Source organism: Lepisosteus platostomus, chromosome 28 (assembly GCF_059453375.1).
Source record: "Lepisosteus platostomus isolate fLepPlt1 chromosome 28, fLepPlt1.hap1, whole genome shotgun sequence".
Taxonomy (NCBI): Eukaryota; Metazoa; Chordata; class Actinopteri; order Semionotiformes; family Lepisosteidae; genus Lepisosteus; species Lepisosteus platostomus.
In genome coordinates this window covers 3,415,080-3,434,468 of record NC_142638.1, presented here as the reverse complement: position 1 = coordinate 3,434,468, position 19,389 = coordinate 3,415,080, and the positions used below count along the sequence as shown (strand labels likewise).

At 36.5% G+C, this 19,389-nt stretch overlaps 2 protein-coding genes across 4 annotated transcripts; both read left to right on the top strand.

The window, feature by feature from the left end:
• Positions 1 to 868: 868 nt before the first annotated feature.
• Positions 869 to 12,760, top strand: LOC148638578 (uncharacterized). 3 transcript variants are annotated; one of them, XM_088623275.1, is made up of 8 exons: positions 870 to 1,214; positions 1,352 to 1,468; positions 2,697 to 3,258; positions 3,301 to 7,295; positions 8,759 to 8,869; positions 8,987 to 9,673; positions 10,850 to 10,891; positions 11,387 to 12,760. In XM_088623275.1, exons 4-8 carry the CDS (start codon positions 7,208 to 7,210, stop codon positions 12,007 to 12,009), a joined length of 1,551 nt encoding a protein of 516 aa, XP_088479401.1. In that variant the 5' UTR covers positions 870 to 1,214; positions 1,352 to 1,468; positions 2,697 to 3,258; positions 3,301 to 7,207; the 3' UTR covers positions 12,010 to 12,760. The 3 variants fall into 3 exon arrangements, with proteins under 3 accessions (XP_088479402.1, XP_088479401.1, XP_088479400.1); XM_088623274.1 differs by having other exon boundaries at positions 2,697 to 7,295; XM_088623276.1 differs by lacking the exon at positions 8,759 to 8,869 and having other exon boundaries at positions 869 to 1,214; positions 2,697 to 7,295.
• Positions 12,761 to 13,718: 958 nt separating this feature from the next.
• Positions 13,719 to 16,390, top strand: LOC148638577 (endonuclease domain-containing 1 protein-like). The gene is made up of 2 exons (XM_088623277.1): positions 13,719 to 14,380; positions 15,575 to 16,390. The coding sequence occupies exons 1-2, from the start codon at positions 14,105 to 14,107 to the stop codon at positions 16,184 to 16,186; spliced, it is 888 nt and encodes a 295-aa protein (XP_088479403.1). The 5' UTR covers positions 13,719 to 14,104; the 3' UTR covers positions 16,187 to 16,390.
• The last annotated feature ends 2,999 nt before the right edge of the window (positions 16,391 to 19,389 follow it).

Genomic DNA, 19,389 nt, shown 5'->3' with positions numbered 1-19,389 from the left:
GAGAGGTGTCAAAGAGCTGTCATGCACATCAAAGGGAGACCATAAGACAATGAATATATATAAGGAATTGCAATTGAATATTTTAGTGTTTGATGTTAACTCAAACGAAACGAAATGACAGGGCTGGCAAAACCCTCTAAATGGAACCTTAAAACCTGATTCAGATTTGCTCAATGATTAAAACCAGCAACACATCTTTCACCTTTCGTTATCCTCGTAGCATGACTACTGCGTATGAGTTTGAATGGAAACTGGGAATTGATTAATCCCAAATCCGTCACTTCTTCTCCATGAAATTGATCTGTTTTAGCAGCACAATTGTGCACAAATTGTTCTCCTTGCTGTCAAGATTCACAGAGCTGTTTCCCAGAAAATCTCATATTAAATTTTGAATCATATATAAATATCCTGTGGACATTCAGGTTATTACACATTTGCACTGTGAATATCAGCCCATAAGAATAGTACATTTATGAGTTCTACCATGGGCAGCACGGAGATGCTACTAGGGCAACGATAGAAGTGGTAGGTGGGTATAAGGAATGTCACAAAACAATGAATGAGGAGTTCATTGCATATGAACTTAGCTGGCTTAGCAGAGAATTAGTCATTTGCTATCAAAATTATCTTACATATGTTACTTTTTTGTGAACAAAAACAATATTTGACAAAGACCCAATGCAACCACATTGATTGCATTGAACCGCAAATACCAAGTTAACCAGGTGATCAATGCCTCCACGTTTTAAGGTACAAGTGAAACTAAACCACACAAAGCACCAATTTACTAAAAACAGAAATGTCTAGTTTGGTTGGAAACAAAAACAATGGATCAAAGCACCCATATTACCCAAAAACCTTCCCAACCAGTTTGGAATAGAGAAGTAGAGAGCAAGGTTTCAGGACAGTTCTAAGAGCCCTAAGTGATGAGCACCTTCTGACTTTTATGAAACAAATAGAAGCTGTATTTTAGACTTTCCTTATGTAATAGATGAGGAAGGTTTCTATTGGTTATTTCAGCTATGTTAACATTTCTTTCTTTCCGCCTATATCATTTTTATATTTCAGAAAAGCACAGCACGGTTGCAAGCATTTCAGACACAGTCGTGTCACTTTACCTGTAACAGCTATGGTTCAGAAGTTCTTTGCTCAATGGACTCAGAAATCGCAGGTTCTGGAAAATGACAAACCACCTCAAGTTTGGCCACATGTGGGTAAGTGTTTAAGTCCTAGGATGATATTCCCAGAATACAAAATTCAATTTCAATTGTATACAACAGCATACAATTGAAATGAAAATATAATTAGCTCTTTCTTCACTTTATACACTAATTCCTCTTTCTTGCCACAGTTTCAACTCCAGTGAAATCTTGGGATTATTCAGCAAATTTACATCAATGGATTCTGCTCCCTTTTGTAGTTCTCTGCTTCCTGTTGCTCATTACCAGTATAGTTCTGGGTGTTCTATGTGAGTATATTTCAAACATTAATAAACTGTTGCCTATAATTCTTTCAGTATTGTTTTATTTTAGGTGTATGCTATATGACATCAGGACAGTATTTGTGTAAAAGTTTTCTCTGTACTTGTTTTGTCAGTAATATATTCCTAATATATGGTACAGTATGTATATTAGACATGTATAATTCAAAACCTACAATAAAAATTTAATAAGTTGTTTTTCTGTAATGAAGTAAAGAATGCCTTATAATGCACAGTGAAAATAAACTTAAGTGGTAACTATTAAAGTGTTACTATTACAGTATGTTACATTACTAATAAAGTGTGGTTCTAGTTTTCCTTGTTTGAAGGAAGAGTTTTACCTAGCCCTTACGTATGTAGCATAATAAAAGTATTTTTTAACTTACCACTTTAAGACAGCAAAAATAATTAAATTTTTCTGAATTGCACAATCTGAAAGTGTGCAATTATTAAAATGACCAGTTAAGCGTAACATTAGGCAGATGAAATTAGAACTCTTTCCTTACTGATACAAAGCTTCTTTTCAGTTTTTTATTTCTGTGTGCGGAAGTGTATGGAGTAACCAGACCTGATTGGTTTTTAATTTGGTAGTTGGACTTTTGTTTGCACCACTGTACTTATTGTGGCAGAAACGACTATTTTTTACAATACAAAAACTAATTTTATTTTTTTAAAACATTTGCAATGATTATGCCTAATAAAATGATAAATTGATTTTCAATCACACCCAGAAACAATTTAACACAAAAAATATACACCTGAAGATGTTTGTGTGGAAATTAATTTGTAATTATGATTACTTTAAACATTGCTAAAATATTACTGTATTACATTGTGAATATGTACTATTAAATTGCATTAAAGCATTTTATTTTTAAAATATATAATACAGTAATTATCTAATGAAATAGTATGTGCCTAATAAAAGGTTATTTAGGGTTTTTTTCCATTCTAACTCTTTGTAAATGTGTCCAGTATCTAGTGGATATTGTAACATTAACTGAAGATTTTGATATAATATGTACAGTATACCATGGATTCCCCTTGTCTACAAAATGTTAAGTTACTTTTAGTTAGCAATTTTGCTTTATTACTGTAGTTTAGGAATCCTCCGAAGGTGAAATTCCATGTTAATTACATAGTAGAAAAAAGTGCCACTTCTAAGCATTTTAAAAATTCTGGCAGTATTAATCAAATTAATCAAATTTTTTGTCAGATAACAGAGCATCGAGAGACGACAGTCTGCAGCACGAACAGCTGAAACTGGAGATCAGGAACCTGACTGACTATAACACACAACTACAGGGAGACAACAGGAACCTGACTGACTATAACACACAACTACAGGGAGACAACAGGAACCTGACTGACTATAACACACAACTACAGGGAGACAACAGGAACCTGACTGATTATAACACACAACTACAGGCAGAGATCAGGCACCTGACTGATTATAACACACAACTACAGGCAGAGATCAGGAAACTGACTTACCGTATTAAACATCTACAGGCAGAGATCATGAAACTGACTTACCGTATTAAACATCTACAGGCAGAGATCAGGAACCCAACTGACTATAACAGAGAATTCACATCTGAAGAAGGCTCCACACCCAAAACATGGTCTTTCATCTCTTTTCCTTTCAGCATGGATTAAAACCTGCCTGAACATAACACAGTATATGTACCTGATGTACCTAGTACCTGATGGACTACAATACACAGCTATAAGCATTGATCTGAAAACTGACTAACTATAATTCACAACTACAGGCAGAGATCAGGAATCCGACTGACATTAACACATAACTACAGGCAGAGATCAGAAACCTGACTGACTATCACACAACTACAGGAAGATGATAAGCAACAACAGAAACAGATTAGGGGCCTAAATGACAATTGTAAAATTATATTGTTTTTTTGTGTTAAGCATTCTGTGTTTGGTTTAAAACTTTAATTTCACTATTATTTGGAATTATTTGCATTCATTGTATAATTAAGGGTGTGGATGTTCTTTCTCTGATTAACAATGATCCTACACTAGTTTACCTACAGTACATTATCACTGGAGGTACTGTACTGTAGTTCTGGATAAACAGGATCTGTAAAACCACTGGAAAATGTTATTGTTAGAGTTTTTCCCGCTATGTTTCACTGTTTAAAGACTGCATACTCGACTATTGCTCTTTGTTTCTAGATATTCTTTTTCATTTACAGTGCATCTCTAAATGGCTGAATTTATTACTCAGCTGGTCATGTGCCGTCTCATAGAAATGATTGCTTTTGTTCTCAAATAAACACACAAGCAGAGAAGAATGTTGTACAGATGGAAATGAAGTAAGAAAAGTACATGTATTTTGATCATTTTGTTGTTTTTTGGGGTGATTGGTGAAACCTGGGAACGGGTTACTGATGTTCTTACCAGATAAAAAAATGAGTGGAAGGGAACTGTAAATCAATTAATAAAATATATGAATCTATTATGATAATGACCACAATTTCACAGGCAGCCATTAAAATCAGATACAAAAATAAAAATAATACAATCACTTTTAATCATACACAGAGACATCGTGTTATACAGACATTTAAAACAATACTTATGGAAAGTCTAGTATGACTTTGATAAAACTGTAGTGTGTTGGCAAGTAAGAAGTCACAACACAAATCAGTTTTGAAATAAGTTTATTGTGAAAGTCCTTCCGGTGAGTTGAGCAGAGAGACATCATTGTTCTCTCAGAGGTTAACTGTAAAAATAAAGGACATTTCTGTGTCCTTTTATACTTCAGATACAGCATGAGCGGCCTATTGTGTTGCTATAATTGTCATGTCTGGAGTGGATATATCTTATATCTTATTCTTATATAATATTGCAAACATCACAAAAATTAAACTGCCAAATATTTCTTAACATAAATACAAACTTATCACTCCCAGAGCTGCACCACAGCTACATGTACACAATCTACTGAGTATGAGTAACCTGTGACAACAGACTTAGCTTTTCCAGGTGTCTAGCTAAATCATTCCAAAAGATGGTGCTAAGGACTCATCAGATCATTCTGTTCTCCAGTATATTCCCATCAAACTGTTCTATTTTCAGTGCTTAAGAAAAAGGTTCCTTTAAATCTACCTGAAGCAGGTAATAAAATATATGATTATGTATATGCCATAGTCCAGGAGTATCCAGGCCATATGTCAAGTGTGGTCATAACCAAACTCTCCCAACTCATCAGAAATTGTGACATTTAGTACTAGTTATTATGCAACAGATGATACAGTATTAATAGAGCTTTTGCCTCTAATACTAATAGTGATGAATCAAGTAATATTCCTTTCAAAGTTAAAGGAACATCACGACCTGCAAGCTGTAACCATTGCATAAACCTCTCAATACAAAGAGCCAACAAATCAAGTTTGTCAGGTCTGATGTTATCAGGTCTGCAAAGGTTCTAAAATTTCAACAGCAGCTGCTGCAAGAAAAGCCCCCAGATGCGATTTGTTGGGTTTTAATGACACCATGTTCAGCACTTTTAAATGCTGTTGAGAACTACTGACACAGAAAGTTATTAAAAACAGCCCTTAAAACCAACTTATTTAAACTAAATATTAAAGGGAATTTCACCCTATGGAGATAGTCTATTAAGACTATCCACGTACCTGGATAAGATTTTGAAGGACTGGAGGTGTATTTTGAAGATTAGATTATATATTCGAGAATCAAATGAACTAACATATATTATATGAGGTTTTCAGAATCAGCTATGCAGTAAATTATACAAAGCTTTAATACAGGAACTTATTTATATACTGTATATACTAAATTGTCTTCTATTTTTCTTCAAGCCAGTGCTCAAACCTTTAACCTTTAAAAGGGATAAACAGTATTTCTGTATATTGGCCCTTACTATATATATCTTGTTACACAAGAGTGCTTTGTTTATATCCCTGGTTGCTTAAAAACAGAATAATCAGTTTTAAATACTAAAGTGTGATTAGTTCAATACACTGGGATGCTGACATATACAGCTTAGACCCCAAAAAATCAGTTTAGTACTGAGATATAACAGCAAAACACATCACATGAATAAAGCCGTTGTTAGACTACAGGTAATACAATGAAATTGGATTTAGGCTTGGGATCATATTTAAATGTAATAATAAGGAAGTAAACTGATTGATACAAGATACATTTACAGGACAACCCTCATGGCTTTTTTTTAACCATGCAGGGTCCAGTTTTGTCTCTTTACCTGCTGAGTAAAAAACTACTGCAGGGAGGCCTAAAGAAGAGTATGCAGGATCTGTAAAGTCAAAGGTGTGTCAGATATAGACAGATTTAAGAATGTAATCTCTTTAATCTGTACAGAAGAAAGGCTATTAAGACACTCTTAATGATAAAACCATCACAACCAAAACCAAGCAATTTCACACTGTACATAAAAACCTCAACTGCAGTGTGCAGTCCATGGAGTGAGACCAGAAAGAAACAGAAGTGTGATAAAGGGACCATTTCACTCTCTTGATAGTAATCTTGTATTTGTGCCTGCCTGCCCCCTGGGAATGTCACTTTTGTTTGATTCTTCAGCTCTCCAATTGTCAAGCAATAAATTTGCAGAGCCCAATTCTGTTTTTTATTTTGTTGTTCCAGTACAACATGTTGTATTGTATCCAGTGTAAAATCTATTGATCAAAACTATTATTTTGTTACATCATCACCTCTTGTAACTCAAACCATTGTGTTTAGTGTGAATAGACCTTTATACATTCAAATATGCTCATGAACCTGTGATAACATCCACCTGTCCTTGTTTCAAGACATTCTCATTTTTTAAAACAAAATGAACATTGTGCCCGTTTTCCAAAATGGTCACCCATTTTAATGCAACACTTATATCGTATTTACTAACACTAACTCTATCCCTAACCCTTGTAAACTAACCTCTTACCCTAAGTTGCAAATGAAATAAAGCGTGCATATTAAAGAAAAATACTGAGGATAATAAAATGTGCAGTGATTTGAAACAGAACAGCTCATTCTGCACCAAAAACAAAAACCCAGAGAGACAATTTGGAAGAAAGGGACTCTGTATCCCAATATAAATGGTGCTGTGACTCATTTATGATGAAAAAGGAAGTAAACTAACTACCTAACTTTCAGAAAAAAACCTTTTAGAACTTCTGCTTTCACTCAGAGCCAAGAATGTCTGTTCACTAGTAACTAGTTGTCTGTACCCTCAGTTATATCTTAGGCTTACTTATAAAGTTTTCCATCATTTTCAAAGGTGTGAATTGTTAAAATAAAACAAAACTACTTATCTGTTTTTTCAGTCATACTCATTCATCATCCATATTCTCTCACTAACGCCAAATACATGTATTCTTTAAAAGGTTTTAATTGTGTTCAAAAAGAACATGTGAAAGAGTCTGTATCAATAATTTCTTTTCAGAGCAGCCAGAAGAAAAAACAGAAGTAAAAGAAGGAGCTACGGTAGATGTCCAGGATTCACAAATGGATTAACTAAATGTTAACCACAAACAATAACAATGTTGTTTAAGTTATTCAGTGTGTATGTGTGTGGGGGGAGTCTGTACTTTACCTGGGTTAATACACAAGAACAGTCCCAGAGTCATTCTTCCTACACTTTAGAACCCATATAAACGGGACACGGAAATCTGTGCCAGACAAAGATCTTTCTCTCCCCACATCACAATAACCATGGAAATGAGACCTATCTACACTGGGGACCTTGTCCCCTCACTCCAAGGGTATTCTCGGATTGGGTCCCAAGATGGAGAAGAGGGAGGTAAATTTTGGGCATTGTTAACCACATCTTAAATTCACAGAGTCCTTTTTGTTATAGTTCCTGTAGTTTTAAATTAAGACTAAAACTGAAGATGTAATTTTATCTTTGTCGGATGAATTCGGGACCATTTGTATACTGTTTGTGTACATTTGTGTACTTTATCTACAGAGATCAAAAGCTGTCTTTAATCAACTTTCCATTTTTTATGTGCAGTATATAACGGCGCTTGATTTGCCACCAAAGATCTTTAACCTCATACGATATCTTCCTTTAGTTCCTTAGTAGATGTATGTGTACAGTACATACTCTGAGAGCCCATAAAAATGCAATGATATTCTCTAGAGGGATATCACTCAACAAATCCTCAAGTCACTTTTGTGACTGAAATAAAAATAAACCCTTGGGGAATTTTAGTGCATGGGAAAAGATTCTCTCGATATGATTTCTGAATTGGTGGCAGGTGAACAACAAATAATGTAATTTTTGGAATGTCTGATCTGTGGAACACCTTTTGATGACAGCATGTCCATAGGCATTTATCAGCCCTATAAAACAGAACTACTAGATCTGTGAGATCAGTGAGGTGTCACAACTGATTGCCGAGAAGGACATCAGCACCTCAGGATGGTGAATGCTGGCATTTTTTAGAAGTTGGTTTCATGATGGTATAATACTCCCCTAACTCTTATTTCTCATGTTTCAGACCTAGTTAGTTTAACTGGTAGAGTTTGTGATTGTCCTCATTCAGTATCTTTGCAATCAGTTTCTATTATCCAAAATAGGTGCATCAGGCTTTATTTGAGCTAAGTCTTTACTTACTGACTTGGATGGCAATGCTGGGCAACGTAGAGGTAATTTTGGTCACAAAAGATTGGAAGGTGTCATTTTCTCTGATTAATGGGAGTTTTGCTGATGGCTGGCTCTATGTCTTTTGATATCAGGAGGATGATTTGTACAATTTGAATGCTTCAAGCTCAATAGTGCCTTACAGTAGAATACGATCTGATTACAGGTGCTGTGTATCTGTCACAACAGATACCAGGTGGTGATGTTATACAGAAAAACAAGAGAACTCTGCCTGACTAAAGCCAACCCAGGCCCGGCAGTGGTTAGTCTGTTTCCACTTGAAAAATTCAACAGGACTTCACTGATTTAACCTTTCAGGAGCCCCTTTTATGTCTTAATTAGAGGATGGAGAAAACAGTCAAAATTAAACACATTTTTACAGCATTTATTTTAAAAGGGCTTAGTAACATATCTTTATGAAACACCCTAAAGCTGTGGACTTCTCCACCATATACCAAAACCTTACTATTGAATTATAATTTTTCCGCAACAATGTGTGAAATATGTACCTGTTTCTTAACTTCTAATTCATCAGTTGATTTCTACAGACAGTATATAGTTTTAATGTTGTTGCCAGACTCTTCAGGGGACTTTCTTGTTGAATGTTTTGTTCTCAGTTCCAGGAAGGAGTGCCGAATGCGCATTAGGTTCCTATCAACGGATTTTATTCTTTGTGACGACAGTGTGCTGTCTGCTAGTAGCTACCAATATAGTGCTGGGTGATTTCTGTGAGTACAATACAAAATTTTAAAAAATCATACACATACTGTAGATATGATTGTAAACCACTCTGTCCAAGGTTTTTCAAGTTTGAACACTGTATTTTGTTCTCCTTTTTTTTGTAGATAAAAGAACGTCATTAGAAAAGGACGAATCTCTGAAGAATCAGTCTCAGCTACAACAAGATAAATGGAACCTTTCAGATACCAACAAAAAACTGTGGAGTCAAAACAAGGAATTGTCTGACTCTAGTATCAAGCTGAGCAGTGTGAACAGAAACCTGTCTGACTTCAATTCCCAGTTACAGAACACAACTAAGAACTTGTCTGACTATAACAAGATTTTGCAAAGTCAGATAAAAAATGTGTCTGCTTTAAACGTAGAGCTAGAGTCTGAGAATAGGAATTTGACAGACTCCATGAAACACTTGATGGAACAAAATGCTAACCTCAGTGTTTCTAATAGAGATTTAAAGAATGGCAATAGTTACTTATCTGACACTATCAGTGACCTTGGAAGTAAAATCATGGAGAAGGAATATCTTATTGATTTATTGCAAAGCCAGAACTCAAACTTGTCTGATATTATTGCAGAATTGAAGAATGACAATCACAAGCTTGTTAAAGCACTAGACAAAGCAAAGTCTGAAAACCAAACACTGCTGCACCATCAGGGAGAGTTAGAAAAGCAGCTGTACGACTTGACAGAAGAAAATACAAGAATCAAGGTTGAAATGCTGGAATTAAAAATGAGCAATTTCGAGCTCTCTGCAAAATACTCTGCACTGCATGAACACTGTCACTCCACACATGGTAAGGACACATTTAAAAAATATTCCAATAAAAGGTCCTGGGCAGGAATGCAGCTGTACCTTGCGTTCCCAGGAGTGTCTCCAGGGTTCTGCAATTCTTACCAGGAATAAGCAGCTTTCCCACAATGAATTGGTGGAGGGATCCAATTTCTTTATTGCATTTTAAGTATCTCATGAAAAAGACATAATCTTTAGCAACAACTGAGGAGCTGTGGTAGCTCAGAGGGCAAGGGTGTCTAGCTCCAGAGCGGAAGGTCCTGGGTTCAATCCCAGGTAGGGGCAAGTGATATAGCTCTAATTCCTTCCAGACAGCTCCCAAGTCACCAACTCAGCCTGCTCTCCAAATGAGTACTGGGTGTCAATCCTTCCTGTGGTGATAGGCCAGCTGGAGTGTGATGCTGACCACATCACTTCCAGTGTTGGATAGTCAAGTCGAATGGTGGCCCATGCCCCCCACTCCCCCATGGGCCTTTATGGCCTGGAAAGGGACCTACAACTGAGATTTGGTTATTACCTATGTGGTGTAATAGTTTATTGTAATTCTTAGGTAAGACCACTAAATATCACACAGAAACATATTTTGTAGAGTTGCTTTTTAGTTTTTGTTTTCTGATCAGAAAGGTGTAATGGGAGAGAAAAATTAACAGCTGGATTTCAGTTATCTGTGTAGCTGTTCAAGACAGTGTTGAATAAGACTGTCTTGTAATAATCAATAAGCCTCTAGTCTCAAGAGAGGAAGACAAGTTTATGGTACTGAACCTAACTCCTTAGTCTCTAACAGGACAGATTTGTTTACATCTTTGTGGACATAGTAAACAAAGTTTACAAAGATCTGCATGCATGAAGAACAGCTGCCAAAAAAGTTAAAAGAAATACATAATCCTGTAAAAATAAGGTAATTTAACCCATGAGACTAACTTATCTTTATGAGTGTGTTAAGACATTGGCAATATTTTGTCTTACTGAGATATTGGATGCACAAGATGTAATATATTCTCTTTTGCTTACTTCACTCATGGTGTTTTTTTTTAATACCTCTTAGTCCTTAGGAAAATATGGTGAAGTTACAGACTGATGTCTGCAGCACTGTTTCAGCAGTTTGTGTCAGGGGATTTAGTTGTTTTATGCTCATCTGTATTCGAGTCACAGACCCCACTGTTCTCATGCATTCTTTCAGGGCATCATAGCTCCTCAAGACACAGACATCACGGACATCATGGTGAGTAAAGTAAATACAGTACAGCTTTATTTTCTCTTTAAGATTTGATATCTAAGAAAGGGTAGCATGAAAAGCACAAAAATACAAACTCAGAGATGGAAACCTTATGGGTTTTACATCCAACCTGTCATACACATTAAGCAGCAGTTTAAAAACATAGTGTTTACTATATAATATATAATAATACTATATAATAGCAGTGTAATTCCTCTTCATATAGGAAATTGTGCATTGTACTGAATAAATACATGCCACTGTCATAAAGTAAAGTGCACAAGTAATATACCAACTGTATCATCTAGTTAGATTTTGCGATTCACATTTTTAACCCAACAATTCTACGTGAAAATGGGAGATAAAGGAAAGCATAAAAGTATCAGTTGTCATGAATTCCTACGGGCTGAAAGCTGTACAGTAGCTCTCAAAAGTACTGCAAGGTATAACTGTTCGTTCAGCCACACAGCCCTTGTGCTGATAACATTGTTTTTTCACTAGACCTGACGGGAAGGGCTTTCTACTTCCCCACGGCCTCTGATCCTCTCTATGTCAGACTGATCCCAGAGAGGCATGAAGCTCTCACAGAAACCACAGTTTGTTTGAGATACAGCTCTGACCAGAATAAGAACATGTTCCTGTTTTCCATTTCCACGCCCCATGAAGACAACGTACTTACTCTCTACAAGGTTCATCAAGGAGAATACGCCATGTCTTTAAATAATGAGCAAACAACATTTAAAGTCAACGATACTGCCCCGCCATCAGGCTGGACACATATTTGCGTGACCTGGGAGTCAGCTACTGGATCTGTTCGGCTATTTGTAAATGGGATGCACAGCAGGTACCAAAAGGGAAGCTTGCGAGAGATCAGTCATGGAATGCAATCCATTTACCTTGGCCAAGACCCAGCCTCTAGCAGTGGAAAGAAGGGCAGCCATTACTCTTTCAGTGGCCAGATAACAGAGGTGTATGTGGGAGATACTGTACTCTCTGACTGCGAGATAAGTGCATTGAATGCTGGATTAGATGCTCCCTTCGACAGTCTTTTAAGCTGGAAATCACTGCAATACGAGAAACATGACAAAATCCTCCTCAAACATGTGAAAGGTATCTGCTTGTAGTTTCCCTGACATTAGATGCAGCAGGTAAAGTAAGATTTTATCTTTAATATTTTTTTGCTTTGCACCATTTCAGCAGTTGTAGACAGGTTTTTGACAAAAGAAATTAGATAAGATTTTAAGCAGGGTGCCACTATGAAAGCCACCAGTGCCTGTGAAATGCGTCATTAGCTTAAACACAAGCATGAAACCTGTGCATCATTAACTGACAGAGAAATTGCACAGGGATCAAAGGAATGTTTCTCAACACGAACCATAAAGGGTCCGTGTACCACCACCATGTTATTTCCTTATACCAATCACACAAATAGAAAACAGGCTATTCCAGAGACAGTATGTAAATTGGAAAGGAACTGAATGTTTGCTGTATCAGCCTTTATACAAACAGCTATTTTAATAATTTACACCAATCACACGAAGCAACGAGATCTAAAGAGCAAGGAGAGACATGCGTTAGACAATAATTCCAACATGTCTGGGGATTTTCCCTTTAATATGACAATGCTCCAGTGAAGATTGTAAAACATAACCAGACTATTATTAAAACAGTGTACTTGTTTACTTTGGAATGTTAAACTATTGTCTTTTTGATGACTGTAGAAATATGAAAATATATATTGTGAAAGTCCCTTTTGCAAAAAAGAAGACTCTAATGAAAAAGCCACCCAGCATTGTAATTCTGGGGTTGCTGTTATTGAGAGATATACATTAGTTTTTGTGCTAAATGCAATAAAGCGTACAGATACTGAACAAATGTGCTGTTTGTGTTTGAAAAGAAAATTAAAAGTGTTCCTAAATTCTTGAAATAGATGAAATCACATACTCTCAATAAGTGAAAATAAGTATAGAAAGATTCTAATTTCAAAAACATTTGGAAGAACAGAACATAATGATAAAAGAGATACAGACATGCTCCTTAATATTGAAAAATGTTTTTTTTATAAAGTGTCGTTTATAGGATGTATGGCAATTTATTAACCATTGTACTGGACCTCAGTTCAGGTGACAAATTAAAAGCAGAGATTACGTTGATCTTCAAATTTAATTCTAGCATCAGTGTTGGTGCTTTTAATCTGTGTCTTCAGGTGTACAAACTGAGTGACTCATCAATGTTAGAGAGACACCCAGTGATGGACTAGGTTAACTGCAGCCTAAAGTTTGTCTTTTCAGTCCCCTTCTATTGGTTGAGAGACAATTGTAACAAACTATGCTCTTGCTTTTTCATTCCTGGTTTCCGAAAGCTGTCTTCACCTTAAAAACAGTTGTTTTTTTCCATATTACCCATCCTCTCATTATGATCTACTGCAATGTTTCTGCCCTTTCCCTTTGTTATATACTAGGACATTAAAAGTACCAGAAAATGTAACAAAAGAAAGACAAACTAGTTTAACACCCGTCATCACTGGAAAGTCCCAGACTTACCACAGAATGTGAATCAGCAGGTTGGGCAGACAACATCCTAAATTTGGTCCCAATGTTTGTGTCCTATCCTCTGGAATTCTGAGCCATCTCTTGATCCCGCGATAAAATGGCATAAAATAAAGATGATAAAATGGCAGAGTAGGGCTTAGATCATAAAACATAACAGGCATCCTGGTGTAAAATATGTTCTAGTATGAAGTAGTTAGTATTCAACTCCATCAAACTTCATTTTATTAGTTTATAGTATCAGCAAAATTAGAATTATTTTAATTAATTTATCTGAATGGAGCAGGAGACGTATTTGTTTTTAAGTCCCTAAGTTACACTTCAATGTGTAGGAATGAAGGCACGGCATGTACAGTATAAGTGTAAAGAATGTGTGCATACACAAGCCAATTCATTCACAGTGAAGGTTTTACACAATTCCATTAGTCACATGAAGAGGAACTTAAAAGCACACAGTCACTCAGCTGTTAGTCAGGGTCCCATACAGTTACACCTCCCACAAGTTCAGATTAACCACCACCAATGTATCTTCCTCATGCCAATGATGTAAGAGTTACTTTTCCAGTAAGGAAACAAGGAAATGAAAAGTGCAGATCTCAACATCGAGCTTTCAGCTCAGATGCACTTACCTTTCTAGGCTGGCTGAATTGTTTTAGAAGGCTCCATCGACATGCAGAAAATTCAGACAGGATCTGCCATTCTGGTTTTTACTACTGTGTGGCTCTCCAGAGCTGATGTTGGAGACTTTGGGCCTTGCACAAGCTTCTTTTATAATGAATGCCCACCCAAAGGCCTGGAAGGAGCAAAGATCTGCCAGCGTTACATGAATAAGTACCATTTTGCCAGCCTTTATGACAGACAGCGCCGTATACCTTTGTACTCTGCCTACCTCTTTATCCCAGCATCTGGAAAGAGACCCAAGACGCACTGGAAGTTTGAGCCCCAGGTAAGTTTGTCTTAAGTATAAGCTTCATCTCACAATTTCATATGAAGCTAACACAGCTGTACCATTTCATCATGATGTTATTCTGCTTATGCATGACAGATATTGATGAATTTATGCATTACCTGATTGTGTATTGAAATAAAAGATGTTTCTTGTCTAATCGTTGCTCCAGCACTCAACGCAGAGTGATCAGGAACATCAGTTGTTACCACAGTTGAATATCTTGGTTGTACCACAAATGAACGTACAGTAGATGTAGAGATGTGCTATAGGAGTGATAGTTTGTGAAAAATAAATTCTAATCCTTTGGCTGTTGATTCTTGGATGCAGAAGAACATTAAGTTACAAACTAGACAAGGGGGCTACTCATCCTTTCTAACCCAATTGATAGTATTTAATTGATCCAAAGATGTCACACAAAGATGTCCTGTTAGCCAGGGTATCAGCCTTAACAACATGGTTGGATAGTCCCACATTGCTTTTTCATTGTTGTTCACAATATTTCAAGCTGTAATTTTAGCATATGAATTCTCAGATGTATGCTGACTGAGTTTTTTGTTACTCATTAGAAAATATAACTGTGGATAATAACAGAAATTCTGCATTCTTATAAAATACCTTAAAATAGTGTTGAAAATGCCAGAGCCAAGAAAATAATTATGAGCACAACATTGCTCAATTAATATGTGTCTCCACAAACCACAAGGATCACAGTGTTAATGTTTAGTTTTCCTGGAGTTAGGTCATGCACAACAAATGTGAATCATTTGCTCTTATTTTGTTTTACTGCATATACTGTACAGTAACTCACACGCCATAGCTCACAGCAAGTCAGATAGTTTACTCGCTATGTTTTGCTTAGGCCAACAGGACTATGGTAGTGCACGTTCAACAGGGAAGTTCAAGAAGAAAGAAGAAGATTATAAACCACACTCATACATTTTCGTGTCAGTTAGTTCCCCTTAATTTTTATTGTTATTGCAAAAAGCACTTCCCAGAAATAAAGCTTTTCACAGCCACTAAAACCCTCTGGTTTTCACCTATCTACCATGACAGTGGAACATACATATCTTTACACAAAAACACATGAAGCAATTTCACAATAAATCTGTAGAATTCTAGTAAATCAGAGGAAGAGAGCTATATCTTGGATGTTTGTAATTTCTTGATACATTATTTTTTTCTCTCACCTAGCTTGCTTACACAAAGGCAGATGGAAACATGATGCCCTTCCCATCCGGTCCAATCGATCAAAACGTGGTGGAAAGTCAAACCGTTGAGACAGACTACACTAACTCCAGCTACACCCGAGGTCACCTGAACCCCAGCCTCCACCACAGTGATCCCACTGAGAAATGCTCCACCTTCACCCTCACCAACATTGTGCCACAGAAGGAAGAGTCGAATGATGGACCTTGGGCTGCGCTGGAGATGGATGTCAACAAAAGGCTCACCAGCTACTGTGAAAAGGAAGCCTACATAGTGACAGGGGCCATCCCCTATAGGAAAGACAGATGGATAAAGAAAGACAGAGTGGCTGTGCCTGAATATCTATGGTCAGCTTACTGTTGCCCCAGCTACCGGAAGAACATCTCCACCACCTTTACTCAAGAGTTTCCCACTTTTGCTGCTATTGGTCGCAATGACCCCAACAGCACAGAAGAGATTGTGCCCATAGACAAAAGCAAGCCAAAAAGAATCAGAGGTTATGACGTGAGGCTCATGCCCCTGAAGACACTGGAAATGTTCCTCCAAGACAGATTTGGCAGAGCTATCAGCGTGTTCTACAAGTGGTGCTCTCCCTGAAGCTTTTCCCAAGCCTCTAAAACACTGGTTTTCACAGCAAGATAATGGTCCAATTATTCAAGATAATTATAATGGGATTTTTTTATGGGTAGTTGGAACATAGGCCTTTGGTATTTGAAAATGTGTACATATCGTAACTTGTATGTTTATATTGTGTGTAGTTTAGTATGTCTATTGTCATTTTTAATAAATATTTTAACCAAGTGTGCCTGACTTATTACTCTTTTCCCCAAAGCTGTGCCAGACGACAAAGAACTCATGTGCTTCTAATACCAACCACTCTGGTATATTCTTGGCAAAATCATTTACAAGTAGGGGTTATGATTATTTATTTTATGTACTGATGTATGTACTCGGTCAATTTCTGATTTTCTCCATTTTCATAACCCCCCATTTGGAACAATATTTTCATAAAATCTGAAAAGACAGGTTATGTGCAGTGTAGGTTAATGACAAATGGTTCACGTTTAGTACAAATGCTACCATGGAGAACATGTTACTGTGGACAACAACATTTTTGCAATCTATTAGAGGCCACTAACATCACAGACATTCAACTGATTTTACATTCTAGCAGTTCACTGTGCAACCTCTGGTGGTTTGTGCTCTCTGATGTATACTACCAATCTTAATGAGAACATTTGCATGTGTACAGTATTTCATTCCTCCACAATACAATTTTCAGTGCAAAGCTGAAATTTGCATACTGGGCTGTAAATACAATATATCGCCTAAGCAAGTCAATTAACAGTATGTACTTATTTCCATGATGTTCAAATCAAGCACCTCTTCATTTTCCTTCTCACACTTTTCGTACTCCTTCAGGTGTAGTATAGGTTTTAAGTCAGGTTGGAGCCTGTTCTCAGTATGGAGACAGAGAGGTGAAGATTGAAGCATGTCTCCTTCTGGCAATCTCCAAAATATGTGTAAGCTATGATTTACAGTGACAAGCGTTTGTGGATGGCCAGCTGCAGGGCAAATAAAGAAAATGTCATCAAGTCTTTTTGAAGATATTTTTACAGCTTTGGTATTTCTGTAAAAGAACTGCACTTTTTTTAGAAATGTTGTCTTAAATGAAGGAAAGTCCGAATTCTGACTTTAAAATTAATGAAGAATTGAAGCTTCTGAAAGAAAAGCACCACTTTTCTCTTTTCCCACCTGTTACATATCCTACATGATTTCACCCAGTCGTTCTGTTTCTCCTTGGATTTATTACCTTTGATTTGGGTCAAACTGTGCTCTAAACAACAATGACAAAAGAGAGCCATTACAACAGGGTGCCTTCTGCTTAAGGAATTAAGTATTTTAGGAATGAGCTTGACCATGTTCTAAGTTGCTCCATATTAGCTCTCCAGGGGTGTCCACACCTCCTGTTACAGTATGTCGGAACATATGGAGTCGTTTACAGTAGATACAATGTTCATGAAAACATCAATATCTTCTTGGTTGCATTACTCCTAACAAAAGAGTTTAATACATTTCAAACGATCAATATGTTGTAACTTTATATACTGATAAGGAGACATTATGTATTAATAAATCAATTGTATATGTAACTTGAGAACAAGTGGTTTATCTGCAGGGATGATCTAACCAAAAGCCTCATTCCAGAAGTTATAATCCAGGAGAGAAAAGTATAAACTGAAAAGAATACAAGCTTCACCAAAAGTATGTTTAATTAATATATCTTAGTACGCAGAAATAAGTCAGTCTAATTTCAACTGCCTATATTGACTATACTTGTCTATGTTGTGGACAAGTATTACGACTTGGAATTCTCGGCTGACCCTCTGCAATTTAACATTTCTGAGGTTTACTTCACCAAATCTGAGGAAGAAAGGAGAAAGGCAGTTCAGTAAAGCATATAGGCTGCTATGGTCACTGAGGAAAGCAGTACCTTCAGCAAAGATGAAGGAAATGCAGCTTCTGGAGTTAAAGACAGTGCGTAAACATGATAACAAGCCAGGATCAGACCCCACTTGCTTAATAATATCAATGTCAATGATCATTAATCACTGTGTGGGTACTTGATATTGTGGAAAGAAACAACAAACAATCAAGGATAGAAATCAATTCAGCACATTTTATACTTATCCACACTTGGTACTTTTTTTCACTTCACTCTTTTTTATCAAAGTGTTACAGTGAGAAAATCTACTAGTCCCCTAGTTCCACCATTTCTGCCAGACATATTTGGAGACCACCCAAACATGGTGGAGGGGACATTTTTTCTCTGTGGAAATAGCGAACCCATCCTCTTTTCTCAGCACAATACTGTGGCCATCTCTTACAAACTGTATTTTCTTATACGCTCCCACAACCAGCAATTTAAATCTGAAGGGGAACTAAGACCCTATCCCCACCAGCATCTCTCCCCAACCCCAGGCTACCAACTACAGTAAATGATCCATTAAATTTTATAGACCGGAGAGCTTAAGCATGAACATTCTCAGAAAAAATTCAAAACTCAAGGTGAATCTATCATCTTTAGAGAGCTTGACAGGTCTAGGCTGTTTTATCTGTATGAGAATACATTTTTTGAAGTACCCTGGAGCGCAAGTGCCTTGGCTGTGTCTGGTCAGGTATGGGAGACAGGAATAAGTGGAGATCTGCAAAAGAACACAGAAACATTCTATATAAGTCAGTAACATTGCATTTGGTTTATTTTATTTACAAACGTTTGCATGAAACATGTGCTGACCATCTTTATTTTAAATATTTACAGTATGTTCTTTGTTTCTTTCCCCCTCCTCCATGCCCAATAGTCAACTGTTATTACATTGCTAACTTCTAAAGACATCTGTAGAGTGCTCTGTGGCAAAGTGTTGGGAAGGAAGCTATAGAAAATAAAATAAGGAATTGTTGTAGATATTTATTACTATTTCTTATTGGGAAAACACTTTCCCCCAAAGTTTTTTTTTAAAGTTTACAACAACATTTTAATATATGTAATCTGTTCTGCAAAAGTCTTAAACATTTTTCATTGTCTTACTATATTCAGTACATATTTATTATACTTGATATAAAAACACAATTCTATGAAGAATCTTCTAAAGAAAGGATCCTTTGTTTAGGATCTCATTTAATCCTTACAGGTCTGTGTATTGTAGCAAAGAAGGAAGTCTTTCTTTTTGATTAATGAGTGTAGAGAGGAACAGACATTCCTGAAAATATAACAGTCAGGTTTGGTTGATACATTAGAA